Source organism: Magallana gigas, chromosome 2 (assembly GCF_963853765.1).
Source record: "Magallana gigas chromosome 2, xbMagGiga1.1, whole genome shotgun sequence".
Taxonomy (NCBI): Eukaryota; Metazoa; Mollusca; class Bivalvia; order Ostreida; family Ostreidae; genus Magallana; species Magallana gigas.
Window position 1 is genome coordinate 18,485,080 of NC_088854.1, and position 17,838 is coordinate 18,502,917.

The 17,838-nt window shown below is 35.6% G+C and overlaps 2 protein-coding genes and 1 long non-coding RNA gene across 3 annotated transcripts in view; 2 read left to right on the plus strand and 1 right to left on the minus strand.

Moving 5' to 3' along the window:
- LOC117681573 (uncharacterized) overlaps positions 1-5,226 on the minus strand; it is a 13,756-nt gene extending 8,530 nt beyond the window's left edge. The window contains exon 1 of the long non-coding RNA XR_004596210.2: positions 5,101-5,226. This is a non-coding gene — a long non-coding RNA (uncharacterized lncRNA). The remainder of the gene's footprint in view (positions 1-5,100) is intronic.
- Positions 519-2,143, plus strand: LOC105322263 (uncharacterized). Its single transcript, XM_011420903.4, has one exon. The coding sequence runs from the start codon at positions 598-600 to the stop codon at positions 1,858-1,860; it is 1,263 nt and encodes a 420-aa protein (XP_011419205.2). The 5' UTR covers positions 519-597; the 3' UTR covers positions 1,861-2,143.
- Positions 5,227-9,596: 4,370 nt separating the features above from the next.
- Positions 9,597-12,331, plus strand: LOC105322262 (glutamine synthetase 2 cytoplasmic-like). Its single transcript, NM_001308841.1, is given in 7 exon segments — positions 9,597-9,641; positions 9,915-10,079; positions 10,506-10,667; positions 10,787-10,933; positions 11,191-11,318; positions 11,521-11,720; positions 11,844-12,331. Coding segments are annotated over 6 exon segments (1,086 nt in total). The 5' UTR covers positions 9,597-9,641; positions 9,915-9,922; the 3' UTR covers positions 12,136-12,331.
- Positions 12,332-17,838: the final 5,507 nt, after the last annotated feature.

The following is a 17,838-nucleotide window of genomic DNA, read 5'->3' on the forward strand; positions in this document are numbered from 1 at the left end:
GTACACATTGCAAAGTTATTTCAATATTGAGCTTTTGTTCCGATACAGATTTGTCGCAATTAAATATCGTGATTTTGACAAAGTGTTGATACGTGTGTCCTTCTTGATATATTTTATTTTTCAAATACTACTGCAGATTTTATTTGAAAAATAAAATGTCAGTGAGGACACTTGTAACCAGTCTTTAAAAGAAATAAATTGAAATATCAATAAATACATGCAATGGTACCATGAATATTCTATGATTTCGAATTGTTGGTGTAATTTTATGCCTTGGAAACTTTAGAAGTGTTTTTTTAATGAGTTGAATTTTGAAATAAAATGTTAAATCATAAATTAATATTATTAAGAATACTTAAGTCATTAATTGTCAATTTTTCAAAATGTTATGTTTGTGGCAAGTGGATAACCTTGCGGCCAATCAAAAGACGTAAATATCGAATCTATTAAACGTCTCGAGCGAAGCCACGTCTATACTTTCAACGTCACAAACACGGGAGAGACGTCTTCGTTTACACAAACATCGATGACGTCAGTCTATTGTCATCAGTCATGATGTTATGGGAGCTTTAGCAACAAGAAGCAAATGTTTACGATATGAGCCTTGAACCTGAACCTAAAAAACGTAAAATGGAACCGCACATTGGAGGCGATAATGGAACTTTACAGAACGAAGCGTCCTCCAAGTCCGTTCACAACGTGGCGTCTCAGTCTGCAAGCGGTGATTTCGGGGCGGACGACCTTCATCAGTATGTTATAGCCTTGCCAGGAGACGAAGGGGTATCGAACCCAGCCAACTACGAGATAGTTCGTCAAGGATGCGCCCTCGGAGACGAGTGGGTCCAGGCCTACCCCCCGCCACTGAGTTCGTATCCAGCTCGGGTCATCAAAACTGGAAACACTTTCTACGACAGTTTCGTTCACAATATCACCAAAGTGACGGGGCTACGGCCGCTAAAGACGCTCGCTAGGGGGAGGTCTGGAGCAATTATTCTGGCACAAGATCTACATAAAATCAACCATTATAAAGAGAGTGAGTATATTCCGGTGGTCTTAAAACTGAACTCATCAAAACCAAGAAGGAAAGCCAAAGTCACTGTCAAAACAGATATGGAGGACGAAATGAAGATCTTGAAAGAGCTTGAACATTGCAACATAGTGTCTTGGATCAGTAACATCAGCTATCATGGCCGTTTTGGTATTGTAATGGAATTTTGCGAAAACGGCAACTTGGAGCAGCTACTGCGTCTGCATGATGCACGCTTTCTGACAGAACCCGTATGTAGGAAATACTTCAAAAATATCTTTGATGGTCTGGAATACGTTCATCTACAAAACATAGCCCATAGAGATATTTGTACTCAAAACATCTTTATAACCTCCAAGAACACGTTAAAGATCGGCGATTTCGGACACGCCGTGTATTTTTTCACCGGTGACCCTCTACTTCAAGAGGAGTGTGGAACTGTTGGGTTCCAAGCCCCTGAAATGGTCAACAAAGAGCCTTACAACCCCAGGTATGCCGATATCTGGTCCTTGGGGTGCACTTTGTACCTCATGTCCACCGGGCGGCTTCCTCTAGGGGTCGTCCAAAGTGACATCAAAGAAAGAGCTTCTAAAGAAATCCAGTTTCCCGACAAACGAGTCCTCAACATCTCCATGCAGCTCAAAGAAGTCATCCGAGGGGCTCTGGCCGCCAACCCCAGTCTGCGCTTTACTCTGAACCGTATCAAGCACGCCGATTGGATGAGGGACTCCAAAAGTAATGTTCAGATCGGAAACTTCCATTTGATCCGGCAGCCTCGCAAAATCCGGGAAGGGGAGGTCGAACAGGTGCTAAAGAAGCGATATGAGATTTAATTACAGAGTCTGTTTTTCAGAACCAGCCAATCATGTGTCACATTTTGACTTGTGTCTTTTGATGCTATTGGAAAATAATAAATAATAATCACAGAACATCATTTTACAAACAGGGAAAAAGAAAACTCTTTAAAAACAGTGTTCGAACATTTTTTCGGTCCTTTTTTTATTTATGTAGCTTTTTTTTAAACAATCGCATAATCACGCTTATTAAATTTATTTGTTTTGTTTTGTTTTTTAAATTTTCTTATTCATCAATAATAAAACAGTTGATACATGGATATTTTTCTCATATAGTTTTTTGTAAAAAAAAAAAAAAAAAGATTTGATTTTTTGTTCCCAGCGTAATTGTTCATGAAAGAAGTCCATGTAGATTAAATAGTTCCTAGCCAATCCTAAAACAAAGAAATTCTGAAATGGGAAAAGGGAAAAAATAACGAATGGTGATATAAAAGAAATGGAGGAGGACATTTTGGTGCTGCATCGATCGCTTTGGTAACGAAGCCAGTTATCCCACGGATTAATGAGGGAAGAAAACTCAACACTTCTCCGTTCTCAGCATCGTTAATGATGGGCAAAATAATGGTGTTATTGCAACAATGGAACTATCTCGCGATTCTAAGTACAAAATAGATTTCGTTTATTTCTTTTGCATTCGTCTCTTTTGTTACTTTCTGTAACCTTGCTCATTATTCCTGCAATAAATTGGATGATTTTTCTTTCATTTAAAGAAAAATATCGGAGGAACGGCTTTTTAACAAATATAACTTTTGTGAGCGAAGCATTAATTAATGGGTATAATGTTTGTTCATATACATGCATTGTTTGTTTGTTATGATGATGATAACTATGCCGTTTTAAAAGCAGGATTAGAACTAGAACTTAAATTGCATTTTGTCAAACAAACGATGCTAGTATACATGTACTTTGTTCAGTCGCGTGATACTTTATTATTAGCACTATATAGAATTTTGATGCATGCATCTAAAATAGAAGATGGGTAGATAAGACATGTAAAATGCCTATATAAGGATATATAAGATACTGAAAAATTAAAATAACAACAAATCTTGTATTTAAAAACAAATCTTTCAAAATAAGCTTAATTTAAAATAACATTGATTTGTAACCCTTAAATATGTTCAATATTTGGATACCAGTAATTTAAACTTGTGTATATGCGCATCAAAACCTCCAGATAGTGTCCTTTTTTAAAACTTCAAAGCCTTTTCTTTTTTAGAGTGGGTCTTTGCTCCATGGTTTTGGCATACGGTATAGTCTAAATAAGGTCTAATGGAAAGCAAACCGATTTTAATCAACATAAACGTTGAGAGATGGCCCAATCTACATTTCAATTATCATTTTGTATCACATCAATTGAACATTTTGGAAAAATAAGACAAGTCCGTAAATTCGTGGCAAAGATCGGATATAGCACTTCGTTGTGACTGAAATGGCTCAGTGGTTAGAGCATCAGACGATAGGTAACGTTATATATAACTTTTTTTTTAGGTTTTGGGTTCAATACCACCAAAACTTAAGGGAATTATTTTTTCTTATCGTTTGTGTAAATATTAAAAACTAAATATATAGTTAGAAACTGTACTTTTGCAAACATTATATAAATAGTGCCTGTTTGGGAGGGTAACTGTTGAAATTGACACCCCGAGACAACCATTGTCAATTGCAACCGACGCGAAGCGGAGGTTGACAATGGTTTCCGAGGGGTGTTAATTTCAACAGTTACCCTCCCAAACAGGCACTATTTATTCTATTATACGCAATGTCTTAATTTTAAAGAAAATATTACTGCTTTTATATAGAAATGAAGTGAATTCTACGGCGAACCGTACGCGCATAGTTTACGCGCATGTAACAATTCGTTGTGTTACCCGTTGCCAAGTGTGTTGCTAACGCCGAGGGTAATAGAACGAATAACCAACTGCGTCTAAACCAATTAGATTTCAGTATTTAACATGAAAGTATAATAATATCAAATAGATTTAATTAGAAAAAATCAAATTTGTATTTCACGAATAAACCATTGGGCATTTATGTTATTTTATCCCAAATCTCCTTTATATAATCTTCTTTATATAAATCAAATTTTAAAAAAATCATTAGATCTTATCGCATTTAGTTCTTTCTTTATCTTTTAAAGTTGGTTTTAATTTGTTTAAAATTACAATTTTTGTATTTTAAACACAGTTACAGTGCGCTCCAAGTAACCTGTACCTGCCTTCCTCTTTCCTTTGGTTTTTTACTTGTCCGGTTAATGGGATTAACTACGATTGAAATGAATTTCTTAACATAATGACTAGATCGCCTCCCAGTCAGACGTGATACAGTTTTTTACCTGTCCGTCTGTTTGTCAGTTATTTACCACTTTTGTATGGCCTTTATTTAGCGCTCTTATTACTGCGCCCACCCCCGGCTCGTGTCTAATGTGTCGCACTTTTACCTACCCCTTTCGTTCATCTCTCACTTATTTATCCCTGATCTTTTTATCTGCCTGTATGTCTGTTATCGGGTACTCTTAAACTTGTCTATCTGACCGTTTCCATTTCATCTTAACCTCTTTTACTTTCTGTTCTGGACTAATTTTTTTTCTGTTCGGAAGTCTGTCCTGCAGTTAGCTCTTTTATAGGTTTGTTTGTCCGTCTGTCAGTTTACACCGTTTTTAGTTAGTTTTCCTTTTTGTTCTTTCAATAAACTTTATTTGTTAGAATACGCCAACTTGAATTGTATTCGTTTATTAACGTTTTACGTTGATAGAGAAATGGACCATGCAACCACTCTGATGTTCGTCTAAGTTTGATGTTTAGAGTTAATCGGTCTGTTATATAACTTAAACAATTTAAAACTGGATTTTTAAATATAAAATATTCAAAGGAGTGTTGTAAACACTTACAGCAGATTATTCTAATTACATTTTAACACCGCAAACCACAAAAGTACGTTTAATGTAATTTTATATTGAAGTATCTATGATAATCAATATTCCCATTATCTTATAAAAACAAATAAATGACGAATTCACTGTGTGTATACAATTTGCTTTTTGTAAATTATAGCAATTTTAAAAATATCACAAATATTGTATTTATGAAGCGATGTGTATAAAGACTGAAAAGTGGCTGAAGAGGAAGAAGTCGAGCAAGGAACGAAAAAGACATTCGCAAGATCGGTAGAATGTATGACATGTATCCCAAATCAGGTTCCCCTCTGACACTTGCTTACCTGAAGGATGGACGTGTAATGACGTGTTCTTCATCCACAGGTAATGCAAAGAACAACTAAAGCCAACAGAAACAGGGAAATAGAAAAATTATCACCTCATCCTCACGGAAAATTTAGACCAAAATGAAATGAAAAGTACTTACAATTGAATAAATCAGGAGAAATCGGGGACCGAATCTTACCAAATGAGCCAATTACTTTAATAAGGTGATATATTCGACCCCAAAGGAACTGGATCTGAGACTAATGATGGTGCATTGGGCGCTCGCTATTAATTAGCTCTAAACTAGTGAGTATAACGAGTGAAGTCACAGCCAAAATTTTTCTCTAACGAGGAGGGTCCATGTTTTTGCAACAAATCAAACTCGGCTTAATGAGACTTCCATCTTGCAAGGTCGGCTTCGTAGATTTCTACATTTGACGTTTCGGGCGTTTTATTGATAGGGTTTATCGGATACCCATTGATGGGTTTTGGTAGATATATCTTAAGATCTACAGACACATAAACTGGCCTGCAAATGAGGGAAAACCAAATCGTTACCGATATCACGTGATGAACTGACAGTGTTATAGTGCTCACGCACAATAGCACGTGATGTATATGATAACCTATTGGCTTCCCTTGACTTGTTGCTTACTGGTTCGTTCCGTCAGTTCACACACAGCGGCCATCGAAACGAAACTAATGTCGCAACATTCATTTACTTTGTATATAATTGCGATGCAACATTCTAAGAGGCATAACTCTGAAATTTTGCGTTTGCACCCGGGGATGGGGGGTCGACTCGGAAACCGTTTAGTGTGAATTATTCCTAGCTGAGTTGCTCTTTATTTCTATGCTGCGTACTGATCGACAGTTACGTTTATTCGTTTATTCATGTATAATTTTAATTGCCTATCATTTATGATTTGGGAGAGATTAGAGAAGTATGTAAATATTACAAGTAAAATATTCCTTTTTTTTATTCCATATGGGTATAAATATGAAACATTACAGAACATATAAATAAAAATTGATTTTGTTAAGCTCTTTAATTACTGATGTCAAACGTGGGAGAGATAGCACAGAAATATAATATTACTTGATAAGGTTTTGTGGGGTTTTTTTTTAAATATATATCAACTTTAAATTTTCCTCGACATCTTGTCTGGCAAGGGAGAATATTTGGTATGAAATATCTTTCTTTTCTAATTTAAGCGATGTGAGAATTTCAGTTTTCAGCCATCTTCGCTAGCCAAGGATTTTCGGTCCAATTCGCTCCCCATAAAGGGGAACGAAGTGGACCGAAAACCCTTGGCTAGCGAAGATGGTTTTCATCAGTTTAGGAAATAATTTTATGGATTTCAATTGTAAATTGCAATATTCAATAATTCTTACAAAAATTCTAAGACATGAGTATGATTTCATAAATCAATTTGGCATTTCTACACAATATAAACTATTGAAAACTAAATAAACCCAAAGAAAGATAACCCATAACAAATTGCTAAACAGTTTTCAATTAAATCGAGTTATCTACCTTTCCATAATTTTCTGATATAATATGTTGTTTGAAAGCAAATCATTTTGTAGCTCATTGTTTTATTTTTCAGCATGAAAAATATTTCTGGATCTTCATAGTTTTTTCTTGCATATAATTTGTTAGTTAACTTTGAGTTAGACCCTGCTCTTGTTTCCAGTTGAGCTAGTTGTTATATAAACAGGTATATATATCGACTTGCGACATGTCCAGTATATCAAAATTCACAATCACACACACAAACACACACACACACACACACACACACACACACACAATTAGAAAAAGTTTAAAACAAACAATTTCTCCCTCTTTCTCTCTCTCGTGTCTTTTAAGATATTGCATATATTGATCGATTCAAAATCTGCAAATTCCAAAAATGTAAAATAGCTTCTTAAAATTGTTTGTGTCAATGTCAAATACCTTAGCATAGAATACTGTAAAGAAAAAAGTAGAAATATGAAACAAAAAATACTATTAATTGAAAATGAATTGGAGAAGATAGAAATGTTTACTGGGAGCAAAGTGGACCGAAAACCCTTGGCTAGCAAAGATGACTTTTATTAAGTAAAGAAAAAAAATCAAGTTTTAGGTTTGAAATTGAAAATTGTTTTATATCTTCATACAACACTCTCTTTGTAATGGAGATTAATAAAGATTAAAAATGGCCACGACCATAAAGCCCTCTTAATGAATTGTAGGCTTACACAAGCATGCGGCATTAACATACACATAAATGTTTACAGCTGTAGAACTGTTGTGTTGATACATGTGTATGCATATGATATATTATTCAATAGCCTGGTTGGGTGGTCTTATATAACTACACTCTGACTCAACAAAAGCTATAAACCTGTTGATAATACAGTATTAATTTACATTCAGACTGGTTTTCTCATTGACATACTTTAACAACATTTTTACGCGTACAAACAAAAATATGCAAAACTGTTTTGGCTTTTACAGCGGATTTTTTATAATAAAATATGTAAATAGCGAATGAAATATAAAATATCGAAGTAAATTATAGCAATCTCGCACAAAAATCTCGTCCAGTAAGGGGTTTGTTTTAATATGAAAATATTAAATATGATTATTTTTTTTTATATATATATTTTTCCATTACAAATAATCGTCAACGACAATGCCCTCCAAAGTTTCTTTGGATCACATAAAAAATAAGAAAAAAATCAAGCACAGAAAATGTCGGAGTGATTGATCAGTAATGATTTTTTTCAATTACATTTGAATTCAGTTCGGATCTCTTTTTGCTCTGACATGTTTTTTTGTGATTATTACAAATTAATGAAGTGGTTTTCATCCACTTTCCGGAATAGGATTGACTAAACATTCAAAACAATTGTTGACATTCTCTCAACTACCTAGTTTGGATTAACACAATCTAAGTTTTGAACCTTTTGCCTGACACTTTTCTCAATACCACTACCAACAAATCAAATTATCCACTGCAGAAAAAAGTTGTACATCTTTTATTTGGTTTTATAATTATGTTCTAATTTATTCAAAGGTATGGATTTCAATAACTTTGTATATTGGAGAGGATTTACATAGGCTTTGCCGGTTACCCAATCCATTTGATTACTCAATAAAATATGTTTAAATTGAAATTTGATATAAATTTCTTTTATAAAAAGTTATCTTTAAATTTATGTGGGTGGATTTCTTACTACTTCATTACATCATCGCATTGATAAGAAACCTCCAAAATTCCCCGAAAATTACATAACAAAGTAAACAGGTGTGTTTTAAATTTTTTTCTTTGAAAGATAAGAAAGGGAAGAATGCGGAAGTAAAAGCCTGAACAATCATTTAGACCGATTCCATTTAGACCTATTCAATAAATAAATGAGTCTTATTATGTCAATTGTATTCAGCTAGGATATGAGTCCGAGTTACGTCAAACCATTGACTTAGTGGCTTCTTGTTTGTACACGAGTAAATAGAATGATACCAGTAATTAGACATCCGCGGTTTTGAGCAGTAGCGGTGACTGTGGGAGTATTATTTCAATAATCTGACAGCCCCTTTCCCTCTCAGTACTTTTAAATAGAACCAAGAAGTACCGTCTTCCAGGAAGTGTAGAAAACTGTCTGACCGCGAAGGAGTAAAAGGGATAGAACGGTAAGTGTATTATGTTTGTTAATGTGTTTTGTATAGAAAAAAGAAAAATTGAAAGTTATGGATGATAACAATTTGAGTTACTAGAAAAGTCTCAACTATATTTAAGTTTATTCACCAATCAAGGGCCCTCAGTGGGCGTATACATTTTAAAAAAATAATATCATGGTTATAACAAATAATGAATGAAATAATAGCCTAGAATGTCCAGGTTCATATTACAGGCAAAAATATGCAAAATGATTCATCAATACAATGAAATATATAAAATATAACACAATACGTTGGTAATGTACAGAATCGTCTATCATTCGTTCCCAAATCAGAGAGAGAGAGAGAGAGAGAGAGAGAGAGAGAGAGAGAGAGAGAGAGAGAGAGAGAGAGAGAGAGAGAGAGAGATCTTGTTATTAGTTTGCTTGTAGACGTACATGCTTTATGCATTATGCATATTTCAGTCATCCTTAAGTAGATCCTTGACTTGACTCACTGAGCATTCGCCGATCAGCTGATACCTAATCACGGCAGGAACAGCTGATCGCTGTTTACAATTTGTAAAAACTCGTTTACTACGCCGTCTTTACACATATTTATTGATTATTTCTCACTGAATTTCATCGTCAGTGATATCAACTCAAAAGCTGACTTCATTTGGATACACAAGCATCTATTTTTTGCTGTTTGTTTGTCTCGTTGATAACCTCAGTTTGTAACCTAAAGGTTGCACGCCAGACGTTGCATCACTCTTTACCTCGCACAGTGTTGCAGTTGCGTGTCACTAGGTCTTGGCCCACTTCATTATCAGTGGAGACTAACTCCACCCCTCATCTCGCTCTTTTTCCACCAAATTCTGGTTCCAGGCGGACGTGATTTTGACTTGTGAAGGTATAAAGTTGCCTGATGCTTTCAATTTTGTTTGAATTTATATATTGCTTCGATGAATATGCTGTGATAAAGTGTTATTAGGAGGTCGGAGACCAGGTGAAGCAGTGAAATCACTGTTTCTTTCCATTGATTTTGTTAATCTTGGTTTTCCCAAGTAAGTTTTTTTCCATCGGGTGGAGATTGGGTTTTTTTTTTACAATAAGTCTTTTAAAATCCTTTCTTTATAATCTAATTTTTAACACATTTAAAGAAAAATCGTTTTTGTAATTTTAGATCACAAAATGACGGATAAAACTGGAAAAACCGTGCTTCAGCGCTACATGAGGATCCCCCAGCCCGAGGACAGGGTCATGTGTGAGTACCTGTGGGTGGACGGATCAGGGGAGGGAATCAGGTCCAAGTGCAGGACATTGGACTTTGAACCTAAACACCCAAAAGGTGAGAGTTGAAATGGTTTTCAGTATATTTATTTACGGTATTCTCCATCATAATTTTACGAAAAACCAAATGTGTTTTAATAAATGATAAATTAATAAGATAACGATTTGATACATTGTAATAAGAAAATGATTTCAATTATATTCATAATAATATTCTTGTTTTAAGAATTTAATTAGCTACAAAAGCGCTATTATGACAATTCTACGCCATCACTAAATTATTTAAAAAATAACCGTGAATCATTTAAAAAGCGTTCAAATTCATAAACACAACGATTAAGCTATATGTTAAATAATATGGATAACAGAAATATTTCAATCATTGCTCTTTTTGCCGTGAAAGTATTAAACACAAATTATATATACGCTAAAATTTCCCCCACATGAAAATTACCTTTATATGATGTAATGACATTTTCTTCAGAATGCCCTGTCTGGAACTATGACGGCTCCAGCACGTACCAGGCTGAGGGGTCTAACTCTGACATGTACCTCCACCCCGTGGCACTGTACAGCGACCCCTTCCGGATGGGCAAAAACAAGCTGGTGATGTGTGAGGTCTTCAAGTATAACGGCAAACCCGCAGGTAGCGTTAACGCCCCTGTATCATTATACCCATCACCGTCTCCGCTAAAAACATGATATGATATTGTACGTAAAAGAATCATGTCGATTATATTTTATTGTATCGTTAATATTTTTTAGAATCCAACAACCGTAAGTCTTGCAATGAAGTATGTGAGAAGGCTGCGGAAGAAATTCCATGGTTTGGAATAGAGCAGGAATATACCATGTTGGATGTGGATAAACACCCACTAGGATGGCCCAAGAACGGCTTCCCAGGACCCCAAGGTATATTGTCAGAAACTAAATACGATGTCTAGAAAAAGTAAATGTTAAAGGTTACGTAATATTTGCTAAAAAAAAAATGAGCATTTTTATATCATCCAGACAACAATGTAATTTTAAAGAATCGTAGCTTCTTATCAAAGAATTCCGCGAAAATGTATGTCATCGTACATAGAACTTTAGATAACCCAGTTGATGTAATACGAGTAATTTTACCTGCACGATTTTATCCACATTTTTTGTGTCTTTTTATTTCACAGGACCCTACTACTGCGGAGTGGGGGCCAACAAGGTATATGGGAGGGATATAGTTGAGGCTCACTACAGGGCATGTCTGTACGCCAGAATCAAAATCGCGGGCTGTAACGCCGAGGTCATGCCTGCACAGGTTAGTGGAGCAAGGTCAAAGATTTATCATTTAGTTATGAAGATAAACGTTAATAAAATTGTTTAGAGGTCATGCAAACACATGTTAATGGGTCAAGGTCAAAGTGTAATCAATTAGCAAACGCAGATGAAACGTCGATAGAATTGTTTACAAGTACAGTCAGATGTACTAGAATAATCATATTTTGAATTTTCTGTTTTAGTGGGAGTTCCAGGTGGGCCCCTGTGAGGGTATCTCCGTGGGTGACGACCTCTGGGTGGCCAGGTACATTCTGCACAGAGTCGCCGAAGATTTCGGTGTCATAGTAACCTTCGACCCTAAGCCAATGCCAGGTGATTGGAATGGCGCAGGCGCACATACAAATTACAGCACTGTCAAAATGAGAGACGACGGAGGAATCAAGTGAGTTCATTGATTTCTTGTTGTTATTATAGCGAGGTAGAATCTGTTCAATAAGGCACTGACCATTATTTGTTGTTGTTTACGTTTGCTGCAACCGTCCTTCAACTCCTGCTTCTTTTTCAGACACATAGAAGATGCCATTGAAAAACTTTCCAAGTGCCATGATAAACACATTAAAGCATACGACCCCAAAGAAGGAGAGGACAACAAACGGAGGTTGACGGGACTTCACGAGACTTCAACCATTAATGACTTTTCTGCTGGAGTAGCCAATCGTGGCGCCAGCATCCGCATTCCCCGCCAGGTGGCGCAAGACGGCTTCGGGTATTTGGAGGATCGGCGCCCCTCGTCTAACTGTGATCCCTATTCTGTGGTAGAAGTTCTCATAAGGACTACCTGTCTGGATGAATGCTAAGTGTGCGTGTGTCTGTTCGATTGGATGTCTGTCTGTCCGTACTTACAGTAACGGCACTCTACAAATGCCACTGGAACAAGTTTTTAAATTTTAATGATCAGAACATGTGCAATATTCAATATGTCTGATTTTAATTGTTATTTTTATTACAAGATATTAACCATGTTTTAAAGTATTAAAATTTCTTACTAAATTTTATTCTGTTGATTTGCAATTTCTTCGATACCTACCTACATACCTATAAATATGTTTCTGGAAAACGATGTCTAAGATGATGACGTACTCTGAAATCAAATTGACTGTTGAAATCGATTACCCTTACCATAAACTGACCCATAACTTGATCAAATATAGATCTAAAATTGTACATGAATTTTGAAATATAAACATGTAGTTCAAACGGTCAAATTAATCCATGCGCAAACACGAAAATATGCAGATAGGGACGCCTTCCATCCCAATCAGCAATACACTATAATACAGTATATCGTGCACGTACATTGTGCATTGACACAACTCTCTTAATGATACATTAATATTTGAGCATACAAATAAAATATATCTAATATTTTGTTTTAAAAGACAAACACCTTTCACATTTTAAAATATTTCTCTTTTCTCGTTGCAACTCTTATTTCCATCGTAGTAATTCTGTATCATTTTTAAATTGATATTGTATATTTCAACATGAGAAACAATAATACCGGTAATATTTTTTTCCAAACATCGTCCTAAAAGTGACTTTTAACAACTGATCACAGCCTAGAGTGACCCCGTACTGGAAAGTATTTTCAAAGCACTAAGCATACTCGAATAACCGCCCCATATGAACAGATATATACATCATTTAAACTGGTTAGAGAACAAGTTTCAGGGGTTTACGCACATAATTGCACGGGCTATTGTTGTTCGGGCTATTGAGGATCTAATGTGCGGGGCTTACGAACATCACTGCAGGGGCTGCCACGAACTGATAGGGAAATAAATTGCGCATACCGAAGCTGAAATATAGAAACATCAAATCGATTCTTTTTAACTAAGCTTACACAAAGTGAATTTCCTTTAGAACCAAGCTAGGTGAGCACTTTTCAGTACTATCAGTACTTTGATTTTGATTTTGATTATTTGCTCACCAACACAAAGTCGGGGAACTTTAACAAGTATTCCTTTTAAAGGAATGATCGGCAATAATGATATATTGATAGCTAGAAGCAATCAACATGATCAGTTTGATGCAAAATATTTTTAAAAAGTACTGTATTTTTACAAAATATAGAATATTTTGAATCTGTACACCATAATTTCATCATTTTAAACCGTCAACAAATTTAATTTCGAAATAAATTTGGGAAAATCCGTTCATAAACTCCTTGTCTATTCTTTTTTTCATTTTTCACGTAATTTTTAAATGTTGATGTATCTTCTTCTTCTTCAGAATACTGAATAGGGCTCTTCAAAGAGCATTAACACGTATAGAAAGAATGAATTGTATTAGAATAATTTAATGCGACTGAAAAACATTGAATGCCATCATAACTTGCTATTGAGGTCGCATTATAACGTAACATTGTTTATAAATCAAGCCGTCTTCCTAGCTTCTATTATGCAACATCAATAGATCGAGGTCAGTTCGTGGAGCATCTTCTTATGATTGAGGTCAGTTCATCGAGGTCAACTGCATTACTGAATGAATCTTTCGATCGAAATTCTTACGCGTGAGACAAAATGTGCATTCTTGAATTAAAAGGTCGAACTGTATTTTTCTATGTTTGCATCTCTTAAGGTAAATGAATTAAAAATAAAACTGAGTAAAATGTTATATAACTACTAATCCAGACTTCAAGTTTTTATAAGAACTACTTATGCAAGCGGAATGTGTGCGCACGTTGAATAGTGATCGGCCGAAGCCGATCACAAAAATCCTACAACCCTGGCGTCAGCGGTGACGTCGATTAAAGTTTTGGATCAGGTGCTACGTCTAAGTTATATATTACTAATTCTAGCTTCACCAAACTTTTATAAATGGTGTATCTGGAATACTTTTGGACTAAAAAGACTTTAAAAAAAAAATTCAGATGCAAGGGGAGATCACGTTATGGGCATACACTACAACCTGGCTTGGCCTATCTTCATTGTAAACCGCATGTTATGGTCATATCTATATCTATCACTGCATCTATCTTTACCAAACTTTGTTTTAGGGACAGGGTAACAGTTCTGGAGAAGGTGCCCTTCGATGGCCATATCCAAATTACTACTGGTCCTATCATCACCAAACTTGTATGTATAGTGCATCTTGTGTTACTTAGAATCTAGGCTATATATATGTTTCAAATTCGAGAGAAGGATGAGGTTTTTGGAGCAGGTGCTCTTTGATGGCCATATCTAAGTTATGATTGGTTCTATCTTTACCAAACTTCGATAATACATCTTATGATACTAATGTTTTTGACAGGCTTGGATGGTGACTCTGAAACGTAGTATTTTGGAGAACTTGGGATTTTTGGAGGAAGCCATATAGAAAAAGTACAGAACTAGCTTCAGATACAGAGTGTGATCTTGATTATCTAGAGGCTTGTGTACGTTTAAAATTTAAAACATTGGCTAAATTTAAAACATTGGCTAACTTCAGATGTATACAGAAGCTGATCTAGATTATCAAGGATGCTAAGTAGAGCCTAGTTTTACTTTACAGACACGTTGCCCCCCCCCCCCCTTTTTTTGGATCATGTAAAATTTGAATGGAAAACAAGGAATTAGGCAGTAAAATTTAAGATGAAAGTAACCCCCGCCCCGCACCTATTAGGATTTTAAGGATACCTTATCAGCTTTTTTGCATAATTATATAGTTTTTATTGTAGCAGAATGATGTGTTTTAAGAATATATCAAGTGATATTCCGAGGAGTGGCTATTTTTCCAACATTACCCAAATTTTATCGCCAATATCAGAGTTTAATTTGAAAACTTGAACTTATAAAAAAAATACAACAACATTTTTAATCTACAATTTAATTAAAATCAGTTGCTAGATCTGCTCTAACATCTAATTAAAATTGGATTGTTTCGCTTTATTTACTGTTAGTCGGATGAGCAAAGTGGCCCGTGGGCATTTTGTTTTTGTAATCTTTTTGCCAGACAACAAGCTGAGTTTTGTGAAACTTAAAGATAGCATCGGTCTTATAAACACTAGGAGAAGTACATGTAGCATACTGTATTATGATACGGAGTCCTTAAAAATGTAGATAATGGATGGTGCGTGAAGCAAAAGACTCCTTAACCTCTTCTTTAGTAATTCAAGGATGTTTTAACACTAGCAAATTGTAAACAAACATTAGATTAAAACACTGTATCTGCAACCCCTCCCCCAATTTACATGCAAACGTTAATTATTATCCCCCCCCCCCCCCCAAAAAAAAAAGAAATTACATGGAAACACATCTATATATAACCTCAAATGGACATAATAGGTGTTACCCCTCCCCCAACATTACACTGATGAAAAAACTATCCCCAACATTACAAAAAAGATGAAATCACATAAAGACGTTCGTTGTTACCCCTCCCCTAATCCGTCAGTCTCTCTCTGCTTCCTTACACCCAGAGATCTGGGGAAAAGATTCCTTGCGAGAGAAAATGTGTATATTAAAAAATAATTGGTGAACGTTTCAAAAATGAATCAATTCATGCGATGTCCTTTTATTTCATTTGTGCCAAATTATAAATCGGTTACCGCACAAGAGTACGTTTTATGTATTGAACATTTTAGTTGTCAAGATTTGAAAATTGTGTACAGGAAATATTCTCGTCACTAAGCATGCGTTTGATCATCTATCGAACCTTGTCGTGTGTGTCATGTGTTCTCCCATTCTGGTCTATTGAATGAATAATCTAAAAATTGATCGATATTCGGAAAATTTCCTAGCTGAGTCCTTGCTGTTGCATCACAGGTAAACATGACATCACAATGACCCCGATGTCTACGAACCGAGACTGTTATGTAAACATCTTTCCCATATTGATTGGTCAGCTTTCCATAATATATGAGAGAGAGAGAGAGAGAGAGAGAGAGAGAGAGAGAGAGAGATTCCCCCCAAACAGACTTCTGACGTTTTTTATATGAGTTGCCAATGAAAATCACACATTGATATGCTACTTGGGGCATCTTCTAAATACTGTGTAACGTAGTATAAAAATGATAGTGATTCAAACATCAGTTTGAAAAGTTTAAAAATTTTTTAAAAAGAAATTTTCCATCAAAGAAATGAAATCCGGGATCCTTTGAATATACACAATGTACATCTGAAAACTAGAAAGGAATAAAAACCAGTAGCGATCTAGATAGCGCTGGAACTAACCGAGTTAGAAGTAGGACAACCTAGAACGTTGACCTCCGACTTCTCTCAGTACGGTAGCTTATTAGGACAGTAGCAGCGACTTTCTCTTAATTGTTGGTAATCATAATTTATTTGAAATTGTCTCACACTGGTGGGTATCTTAATTTTCAGTGTCTGTGTATCGCAAAATCTTCTCATTTTTCAAAAATTTCTATTGCTATTTGCTTTTGTAAATTCAAAGGTCTCTAATAAATATACAAATGCACCTTTTTAATTAAAGTTTGTGGGGTCCTCCCCGTCCCTAGCTGTAGGTACGTGCTTGCTACTCTCACAATTGGAAACTTCTGCTATTCTCTCTTCTCTGTTAACATGTGTTTTATGTTTGTTTGTTTGTGTGGATTTTTTTTGCAACCTCTGTTATCAAATAAGTTGGTGCATTTCCATTTGTTCATTGAAAGTACACGTGTATTCAAGTTTTTAATGTTTACGTAACTAGCAATTTGAATGCATTAACATAGTTCACTATTTCCTGTATTTTGTAACTTTTAATGTATTTTTTTTTTCAGTGTTGGTGGCTCACCGGAATATCACTCAAGTGATACATCAAAGGAAAACTATTTCCATGCCGAAGTATTCGATTTGATGACAGAACTGTTGTGTAAGAAATGTTTATGTATTTATATACGTAACAAAAACGTGATAAAACTGTATACATCATGCATACATACTTTTTGTCCAAAAGGTAAACCTTACATCCTTAAGTTCTAATGTACCTGCATTCTTTTGTTTAACAACAACCCCCCCCCCCCCCCCCCCCCCCCGAGATTAAAAGTTCGGTATACTTGCTTATTTTGCAGAAATAGTACATCATGTCATCTTAATTATACATAAAAATAACTCATCAACCACAAAACTAAACCCCTCATAACATCAAAGTAGTATGTACTTGCAAGCTAAGGCCAAAAGCACAACACAATGTCCTCTAACAGCATCGAATGTATCTAATAATACCTAGAACAGTGAAGTAGCTGCTAAATCCACAGACGTCGTCGGCCAGTTCGCTCGTCGTCGGTCGTCTGTCGTTCCGACTTGTATTCTGGAGCGTCCTATAGTGGTAAGTCAGCAATGATTGCCCAAATCATTGCCCGTCTGTAGATGGCCTCCAGCTCTGCGCTGCTCTTCTTCACCATAACCAGCAGTATGACTTCTCAGATGTCGTCGACAGTCTCTGCTTTCCTGCTTGTCAGTCCTTTCCTTTGATTCCTAGAGCTGTCGTTGCTCTCCAGGTAGATTGTGCCGGGAATCCTCCACAGCCAATCTCCATTAGGAATACCCATGTCCTCAATCCTTTGCTACGGATGTCGTCTG